The sequence below is a fragment of the Montipora foliosa genome, chromosome 4 (genome assembly GCF_036669935.1).
Source record: "Montipora foliosa isolate CH-2021 chromosome 4, ASM3666993v2, whole genome shotgun sequence".
Classification (NCBI taxonomy): domain Eukaryota; kingdom Metazoa; phylum Cnidaria; class Anthozoa; order Scleractinia; family Acroporidae; genus Montipora; species Montipora foliosa.
Genome location: NC_090872.1, coordinates 38,809,093 through 38,819,092, shown reverse-complemented (window position 1 = coordinate 38,819,092; position 10,000 = coordinate 38,809,093). Strand labels below are relative to the sequence as shown.

At 39.7% G+C, this 10,000-nt stretch overlaps 2 protein-coding genes and 2 pseudogenes across 4 annotated transcripts in view; 3 read left to right on the top strand and 1 right to left on the bottom strand.

Annotated features, from left to right (window-relative positions):
- LOC137999250 (RYamide receptor-like) overlaps positions 1–3,035 on the top strand; it is an 8,763-nt gene extending 5,728 nt beyond the window's left edge. For all 3 annotated transcript variants that reach the window (XM_068845096.1, XM_068845095.1, XM_068845097.1), the window contains exon 3: positions 1,217–3,035. In XM_068845096.1, the coding sequence (XP_068701197.1) occupies positions 1,217–1,991 (775 nt within the window). In that variant the 3' untranslated portion in view covers positions 1,992–3,035. The remainder of the gene's footprint in view (positions 1–1,216) is intronic.
- A 3,424-nt stretch (positions 3,036–6,459) lies between these two features.
- LOC137999249 (uncharacterized) overlaps positions 6,460–10,000 on the bottom strand; it is a 6,917-nt pseudogene continuing 3,376 nt past the window's right edge.
- Positions 7,276–7,937, top strand: LOC137999401 (putative nuclease HARBI1; annotated as a pseudogene).
- LOC137999400 (putative nuclease HARBI1) lies at positions 8,154–8,693 on the top strand. Its single transcript, XM_068845198.1, has one exon. It carries the CDS (start codon positions 8,154–8,156, stop codon positions 8,691–8,693), a length of 540 nt encoding a protein of 179 aa, XP_068701299.1.

Below are 10,000 nucleotides of genomic sequence, written 5' to 3'. Positions count from 1 at the left end.
TGTTTTTCTTTGACAAAAGGTATGCTCTTTAAAAGTTAGCATCACATCTTAGCCAGCTTTGAAGGAAAATCACTCAAATGTAAGATGTGAAAAAATAGTGGAGATCTTTTCCATAATAGGGAAAATTTTCAGAAAATGCACCCCACAAAGTTTTTATTTAAATATTCAAACTTCGTTGTGTTCTTTAACCAAAAATATTACACATTAACACCCGAATTATAGCAGCACGGGTTGATAAGAAGACAATGGTTTTCAGCCACCTAGTTCTCACTCTTCATTTCTTCCTAGTTTAAAACTTTATAACTTTATCAATCAACAGTATTTATGCTGTATTTCCTACGCGCACATCGCCGTGGCTATAGTATCATCTTAGAGAGCTCGGTCCTTTTTTACACACTTCTCCTTGGATTATGCTCTACCTGTAGACCTTATTTCGACGTAACTGTCTCCTCCTATCAAGCAACTTGGAAGAACTATTTGCCAGTCAGTTTATTCACCATATGCAAGAAATTGTGCCTTCTTGGAAGTCATGCCTGCATGAACCTCTCACCATCAATTAAAAAAAATCATATTTCGTGAACGTGCAATTGATTTTACTTGGCGAAAAAGCTCAACCAAAAAAGATTTTAGATGACAGGTTATAGGGAATCTTAATTAATTTAACGGCCAATAACTGGACGGTATTTAACAACTATTCCATGAGCGCGCGTTGGATATGAGCGAGGCGCTTAGCGCTTAACGCCGAGTTCGCTACAACCAGTATCATATCCAACATGGGGCGAATAGAAAAATTGTTTTATTAAATTTCAGTACTGAACACACACTTAGAAATTAAAGCTAATCAATTTACAGCTTGGCAAACCCTTAATGAAATCATTTTCCATATTAGGTGATACGACGGTACTTATATGAGCTGATAGCCGAAATTGAGTGAACCAATCAGAAAACTAGAAACGCAATGTCCCATATCCCATAAGTCGAAAATTGAATACACATTGATATTATATTGCTTTTAGTTGGAACATCACGGAACCGATCATTTTTGTCCATCATTTGTACACACTGTTACAGACAGCTAATGTATACATTGATAGCTCTAATTATGATGTGTTTTATTTCTGCAGAGTCCTATTAATTTGTCGACTGTAAGGTTATTTCCATTCCCTTCAAAGCAAGGTAAACCGATTTCTACAATTATATTTTCCCGCACTTTTAGATACCGTGCCGTTGTTCATCCATGGAAGTCCCGCTTCTCCACTGTTCAAACGACAGCAATCATTGTGTCGACCTGGTTAATTTCATTCTTGCTTGTGCTACCGTACTCAATGGCGCTTAAAATTCGAGATGGTTACTGTAACGAAGACTGGTCTCACCCATCTGCTGTAAAGATTTACACAATGGGATTGTTTGTCTTCCAGTACGCTCTTCCTCTCATGGTCATCATTTTCGCCTACGTTATGGTTGCAAAGAAGTTGCGAGAGCAGGCCGCTCGTATTGAAAGAAATCGGGCGACTTACGGCTCCTACGGAGTGACAAGTAGCGCTGAAAAAAATGTCCATATCCTACAGCCACAAACCGCAAGTGAAGTGTTTTCTTCATCATCCCCACCAGTTAAGCGCTTTTCAGAGGGCATTCGAAAACTGAAGTTTAGTGATCCCGCACAGCAACAGTTTGTTGTCCCGGTTGCCGCCAATAAAACAGAAATGAGGAAGTTGAGGCGTACGACTAACATAACAAAAATGTTGGTAACGGTGGTTGTATTTTACGCTATCTGTATGCTACCCAATCAGGTCATTTGGCTTTGGTATGAGTTTGGTGCCGGTGGAAACTGGTCGCATTTTAACGAGTTTCACACGTTTGGGAGCATCATGGTTTATATCAACAGCTGCGTGAATCCATTACTGTATGCTGGCATAAATGAAGAATTCAGAAATGGTTTCCGTACTTTGTTGGTCTGTCGACAGAGGAATTTCCTAGAGACAAAGGTGTAAAATAGTCTCGAATACGTAGTTTCCGAATGAATTAGCAAATAAAGGTAACGAAAAACACCCGGGAATAATAAATAAATAAATACCGTTTATTTGCCACATTGCAGAATTAACTGGAGTGAATTAAAGGACTAAAAATATACAATCAATAAATAATTAAAACTATTGCTACTTTAAGAACAATAAAAATATCTTAATTAACTACTTACATATCTACATATTTACTAGCGAATGAGATGAAGGAACCAACCTCGTTCCCAGGGTCTCTCGAGCTAAGAGAGACCCTGGTAGGGTCTGGTCACGTGCTTCCGTGACAACTGAAAACACTAGGGAGGGTCCTCTCTAAACAAGGAATTTGTCGCGTTGAGCTTTGTCGAATTCAAAGCGAGTCTCGGTATAGACAAAATTCTTACTAAGCCGCCCCTCCCATCATTGGATAAATTGTCCTCTCCCAGATTCTGGGAGACACGTGACCAGACCCTACCAGGGTCTCTCCTCGCTCGCCCCAGGCGTTAAGATGAGAGACCCTGGGAACGAGGTTGACCTGAACGCTGGGGTCCGGCAACAACTCCTATCAGCGTAAACAATATTTCTATTAGTTATTGTAGCCGGACATCTTCCGAATATATTTACAGAAGACTTGAGTTCGTCTTTCTTTCAGGGTGCTAAGGTTGGTAATATTACGGGCATTTAAATAACTGTGGCATGAAGAGATAATATGTAGAGCCTTTTTTTGAATTGATTCCAGCTTATTTGAAAGAAATTCAGCAATATCTTCCCAGACTTGCACGCCGTATTCTAATATATAGGTCTTATTGTTGTCAGGTAAACTTTAATAATTCCATTCATCTTTATTAACATCAACTTTTTAAAGAATCCTTAGGGAATATAGGCGCTTTGAAACTTTTTTCGATATGTAATCAATATGCTCGCTCCACTTTAATTCATTACTGATAACAATACCGAGTAATTTATAAGTTGTTACACGTTCAACTGTATTGTTACCTGGGACAATTGGTCTTATAGTAAGATTATCATTTTGCATGAAGTCAATTAACATTTCTTTGCACCTTTTTGGATTTAATTTCATATTGTGTTCTATAGAAAACTTGTGAATGTCATTGACAGCCACATTTTGTAAGCTAATACCATTCCTTGGTAAGATTTCCAATGCCGTGGTATCATCAACGAATTTAATCCTCAGATGCCATTCATGCAAAAGATTGTTGGTCGTCACAGCGAACAAAATCACCCCCAGTTTCGTCCCTTGCGGAATACCTTCCCTGGGTGATTTCCAATCAGACAGAGAGCTACAGCTTGCGACCTCTCCGTTAAAAAGGCCCTAATCCAGTTAATTAACACAGTGTGAGAAGAATGGAATGATCAACCAGGTCGAGACCCTTTGAGTAATCAGCAAAGAACATTCTAGCTTCACAGTTCCCGCTACCTGTTGCCTAATGTATCGCCTTTAAGATATCATGAAATCAAGGCGTCCGTGGTGGAGCGCCCCTCCCTTGCGTACTGGCGTGGGTCAAGGTTTTCCGAAATTTGCGCGACAAGCCTGCTGCGCGCAAACCCTTCCATGACTTTGGCAAGGGTGCAGGTCAGAGAGATCAGAGGTCGCAAGTCAGTTTGGATTTCCTGTGGCGGGGAAACCATGGACAGCGGGTTGATTATGGATCGCGTCAGCAGATCAGATACATAGCTCTCCCTAAGTAAGCAGTTATAAATGTCCATAATTAGCGGGGCGAGTTCAGGTGCGAAATCCTTTAACACCCTATTTGGTATCATATTTTCCTGACATTTAGGCTTGATAAAGAGTCCTGCACCTGCCTGACACTCACTAGGAGGCCGGGGGAACCTGTTGACTCGTTACTCCGGTGGGGGTCAAGGGAGCAAAGTCTGATGTGAGACTGATAAAGTGGTTGTTCACCATATTAGCTAGAGCTTTAGTGCCTAGGAATTGATGGAATAATTTCTGTTGTATATCCTGACCTAACAATAACTTGATTTGTTTCCACCATTTTTTGGAATCCGTCTGCTCACGGTCACTTACTTTATGATGGCAATAGTCGTATTTTGCCGACCCTATTTCCCATTGGAATTTATTCCTCAAAAGCCTATAGGAAGCGGAATCTTTCCCGTCACGGGTGAATGCAGTTTGCCGCTTTTTAATTAGCATCTTGATTCACTTCGTAGTTTTCGTAGTCTATAAGTTGGGTGAATTCTAATTGATTTCCAGGGAAGGTAAGTGTCTACTACATTTTGTAGCTCGGTAATGAAGATGTGAAACTTATGTTTGTTCTGCCGAAGACAACTGCGACTAGTCCTTGTTAGTCTCGTAAATCGCGCACTGTCACTTTTTGGATTGCATGTCAATTCGTGCTACTTGTTTTTGGTTTTGCTAAAATCGTAAAATGATCACTCCTCGCTATCTTTGGTAGTTGAAACAGTTGAAAACCAAGTCTAAGGTTCCCGTATCTCTGGTCTTAAATTTTGCTATTTGTTTAAGATTGTTTGACTGTGTCAAGTCCTTTGGTTTGAGACCCGTTGAAAGGGGGTTAGGATCCCCGGCAATCTCCACCAGTGCATTGGGTTTGTGCATTTCATAAGGGCATTGTGCATTGTGCATTTCATAAGTAGGCTGTCTAAATTTGATCGAATATAGTTGGACAAAACAACGTTCTCGGGTTGTCCGTTAGCTGTTAAATGGTAAATGACACAAAGGATTATTGACGAGATCGATCTAGGTAGGCTATGAGGCCTCAACGAAAGCCACAGAGATAAAGCTTCATGTCTCTCCTCCTAAAGGCTGGTTTACACGTACGAGGCAAGCATAAGCACAACCAACATACGCAGACGCAGTAGCGTTTGATAATTGATACCTTCCGTTACAACAAAAGACACTTCTAATTAACAACAAATTAATGCACATGCTTATGCTTGCGCCGTACGTGGAAACCAGCTTAAATTAATTTATCAACGCTCAAAGTCTCTGTTTAAATCACATATATGCATAAATTAAATAATAGAAAAGACGAGGACGAGGAAGACATGAATCTCAAAATAAGTAGGTGTGATAGGACGATCATTCGAGTCCACGGTAAATTTTACGCTAAAAACTGATACCGCATGAATCACGAAGCGATGAGTACGATATCGGTTTTGCGAGCGAAATTTACTTTGGAATTCACCAGTTTGGCAATTAATTTTTCTTGCAACGCGTGAGTTTTAAAAGAAAACAAGCACACCCTCAGCGAGCGAATGGAAAAGGGAAAAAGCCATTTCAGAGTCAACTGTCAATAACCAGCGAATAGGAATCACGCTAAAATTAGAAGCCATAAAAAAAACTTTGTCAGTTCAAAGAAGAGTCTTACTGATGTACTTTATTCCACTTTATCTCTCAAAATGAGGTCATTCACCTTTTGATGTATTTCATTGAATGAAATGTCAGTATTCTACATGGTGTACCATTATACCATTGCATGTACACATCAACTGTACATGTTTGATAACTACTTTATGTGTGAAGAAAACAAAATAAATCTCTGACCATTGGGTGATGGAATTACCATATTATTGCCAATCATGGTCTTCGTTTTAATTAAACATTCTCTTTTATTATTGGGCAAAATTCAAGTTATCTAATTATTATATTTTTCTTGAGAATCACATAATTTTTCTCGGTCTTAAATCTTTCCATATGACAAAATGGTTACTTACTGGCCTAGGAGTAAAGAGTACATGTTTATAATGATTTTTAGTTCTACAAGTATGTTCTGGTTGGAATAAAGAGGTGGATATGGAAGCTGTGGTTCTAAACATTTCAGAATTTCAGTAAAGCAAAATTCTTAATATACAAATGGTATACCCACTACTACCTCTTGAAATATGCCCTTACAACTCAATGCTTTACTGGCTAGACAGAAGCTAGGGATTACCAGGGATTATACAACCCCCTAATCAACAACAGACATTTTGGACTTTAACCCCCCCCCCCCCCCCCCCACCCTCCACCATTTACATAGGTGTAAAATGTGCCACATAAATAAGTTCTTCTATAATCGTTTATTCAAAGAAAGTATGACCTCCTTCAATGTAATATCATTCGACACAAACAAGAGATGACCACGCACAAGTCAGGAGAATGTCCCAATAAATATTGGGCTGAAACAAAATTAATGCACTTTTCCATTCAACTCTCGAGTGAACAAGGAGTGACTCATACAAAACAATGCTTATACAGTTTACATTTTGAAAAAATCACTGAAGTGCCCTAGCAGTTTAAGGCCTGGGTCAGGAATGTAAAGAAGAATGTCTATTTTTCGCTAAAAGCCACGTGGCCTGTTTAAACCTCACTCTGTGCTAAGTTTGGTTCCATTGTCACTTATCTTCAGACATATAATTAGTAAATTATTTTTACCAGTAAAAGTCTTTGACTCAGGCCTTAAAGTACTTGAGTGCAACAATGCTAATCTCTTGCTTGTGCAGCGGTATACCCTCTTGTGTTGTTGGTTAGGAACTTGCACCTTATATTATGATATATACATGCGGGAAGTGGTCTTCTGTTTTCCCAGCCCATGTAACCGCACAACCATCTTACAACCCATCGGTATGCAACAGCTCTCACAAATCTGTATAATAACAAAAAAAAGTAAGCAGCGATCGTAATATCTGTGTCCATAATTCACCTCGCCTACAAAACGTTACTTACTCATTTTCATGCACTCCAGTTCCTCACCGGTATGCCGTCCCATTCTGATAGCGAAGTAAAGGAGCAACTTGTAAGAGCACGGTCCTGTTTGTCAAAGCGCTGTAATTCTCGTGTTGCGTGATACAGCTTATTGTTTCGATGGAATCATCGAAAACCAACTGTCTTCTGGTATTTGTGACCTCGCGGCAACAACGGAATTCTAGTGCGTCTGCCAAGGTTTCGTCACTGCATTGTTTGCATTTGCACCTAAAGCAAGGTAGAGCTATGATTACACTACAGTTTCGCTGTTTTATAAGATTCACAAAACGATAAACACGATTCACTAACCATTCGCTAACCGCAACGCGACGTTCAAATCTGGCCCCGGTTCCTGAAAAGCCGATTAACGCTAATCGAGGGTTAAATCCTGATAATCGAGGAATAAAATTTATCCGTCGATTAGTTTCTGTTCCTGAAAGCACGATTAGTGCTATCCAAGGGATAAACTGAGGGGTAATATTAACACACCTAGATAGGTCGATTAACTCACTGATCGGGGAATAAAGTTGAACAAACTTTGTCAAAACAAACAAAATGGCGGACTTACTGTTCCCGATAATTCGTCCACAAGTACGTGTAAGAAAGTTTCGTCAGCACGAAATTTATCTTGACGAATTTTCAGATGAAGAACTTCGCAGCAGATACAGATTTGGCAGAGAATCCATAGAATTTTTAACGGAAATCCTTGAAAAAGATCTGCAACGAGAGACGAAGAGAAACCATGCGTTGTCGCCGACACTGCAAATTCTCGTAGCGTTGCGTTTTTTTCGAGCGGGAGCTTCCTACAAATCATCGGTGACACCTTTGGGCTGCCAAAATCCTCAGTCTCAAGAGTGGTAAAAGATGTGTCGCTTGCTCTAGCGCAGAAACAGAACGAATTCATTTTATGGCCTTCTCCCGCCGAACTACAAGAAGTGAAGCGAGGCTTTTATGACAAAGGAGGGTTCCCTGGTGTAATTGGTTGCGTCGACGGGACATATGTGAGGATCCAGGCACCCAGAGCGAACGAAAACGACTTCGTGAACAGAAAAGGATTTCACTCGATCAATGTGCAAGCAGTGTGCAACCATAAAGGTAGAGAACACAATGTGCTATCAATGATTATTTTATGCTACAATTACTTGGTATCAAAAGCCAGCAATTTTTTGATCTGGGAGGGTGGAGCACATAATTTCAAAGACTGGAAAGTTGTATAACTATACGTAAACAATCACTTCTAGAAACAATTTTGTTTCATTTTGTTCTTGTTTGGAGTTGCATGAGCATCTTTAAGACTCCATAGCAGAAATATTTTTTTATTTAAAGAGGACATCCCCATACATCAGAAACTGCTCTTCTAAATTCTTATGTAAAATTACTTCGTAATGATTATGCATACAAAATCTAAGCACAACTTATCGGAATTTTTAGGCATGTTTACAAACATTGTTGCAAGATGGCCTGGGAGCACGCATGACAGTTTTGTATTCAACAACTCACACATTGGCCAGAAGTTGGAGAGTCAGCCCCACTCAATAGAGGATGGTTTGCTACTGGGAGATAGTGGGTATCCATGTAAACCATATCTCATGACCCCCTATCTTAATCCAACAACTGCAAAACAGGAGACCTACAACAAAGCCTACACGGGTACAAGAGTGGCCATCGAACAAGCCTTTGGCTGGTGGAAGGGCCGTTTTCACCTGCTTCACTCTGAAGAACGAATGAACCCTGAAAAGACCTGCCAATTGATTGGTGCTTGTGCAGTGCTACACAACATTGCATTGCTTCATAATGAGCCAATTGATGGCCTTCTTCAGAATGAAGACCAGCCAGACATTGCTCCTTATCATGGCCCAGAAAATGGAAAGGCTGTGAAGGACTATATTTGCAATACCTTTTTTTTTTTAATATTTTGCTGTCACATTAAACTGATTTCTCACTGTATTAAAAAAAAAATAAGAAACAAGTGACATGGTCTGGACTAAGACTGATCTATAGTCATGTTCCATCGTGATTGGTTAATTAATTAATTAATTAATTAACTAATTAATTGTCTGTACAGTATCAAAGAGCAGTGAGTTTATCATGTTGGATTATGACAATGGTAGCACAACACTCCACACAATAGCTGTATTCCTATAGGCTCAGATTTACAAGTTTTTATTCCAACACTATTTAGCTAAATAGAAATTGCTGCTTCTTGTGATGGAAGTTCTGCAAGTGAAACAAACTCTTAGCACCACTGATCACTGGTGTCTGATGTTCAACTGCTCTCTGTCTTGTTCAGTGTCTTGCAAATGATTTAAACTGATTAGACCATTAAGATGTCAAATGTAGAACATTTTTCTCTATATTTGAATTTGATACTTGTATCTTACCTTGTGGGCTATTGTTTACTTAGTGCATAATTTTATTATATACGTAAACAAAAAAAGGGATATGTTATTTGCAAAGAGGGAAGTTGCACAATGTTGTCAAAGTTTCCTGTATAACCAGAAAACATACCAGTAAAGCCCCGTTCAAACGGTCATGATAGTTGATGATAGTTGATGATAGTTTCAACTATCATTCACTATCATTGACTATCATGTTTGCGATCAAACGGTCCATGATAGTTCATGATAGTTGACGAAATCGCGCAATGTGCTGGCGTAGCTAACTGATACCTAGTCTCCTACCGCGCGCGATTGTATACAAATATGGCGGGGATTTGAATTTCGTGACGAAAATGGCTGTGTATCAGCCGAGAAGAGCAGCTATTGCCACAATTTTAGTGGCTGTAATGCAGGATGACATACGTGAAGAGTTGCTGGGCCGCCACAAACGATAGTTGAAACTAAGCCTTAAAGGCCCGTTCAAACGGTCATGATAGTTGATGATAGTTGATGATAGTTGATGATAGTTTCAACCATCACGCACGCTTGAACACGAACTATCATTCACTATCATCAACTATCATCAACTATCATGCAGTTTGGACATGTTCAAATTCGACATGATAGTTCATGATAGTTTTTTCCGTTTGACCGAGCGGATGATAGTGCATGATAGTTTTTCGGTCAGCGGGGGTAACCAAGGCGGGCTCAATGCAATATGGCTACCGCAAGTTTGCCATCGTCCTGTGAGGAACAACAAAACAATAATTTGGACGAATATTCGGACGACAGTGACGCTGAAAGCGAGAAAGTGAGAAAAGCTAAAAAAGCTAAAAAACCATACAACGAGAAGTGTAGTTTGATATCCCCGCCATATTTGTTTACAATCGCGCGCGGTAGGA

Coding starts and splice junctions, on each gene's coding strand:
- LOC137999400 (XM_068845198.1), top strand. CDS start 8,154: ATGTTTACAAACATTGTTGCAAGATGGCCTGGGAGCACGCATGACAGT.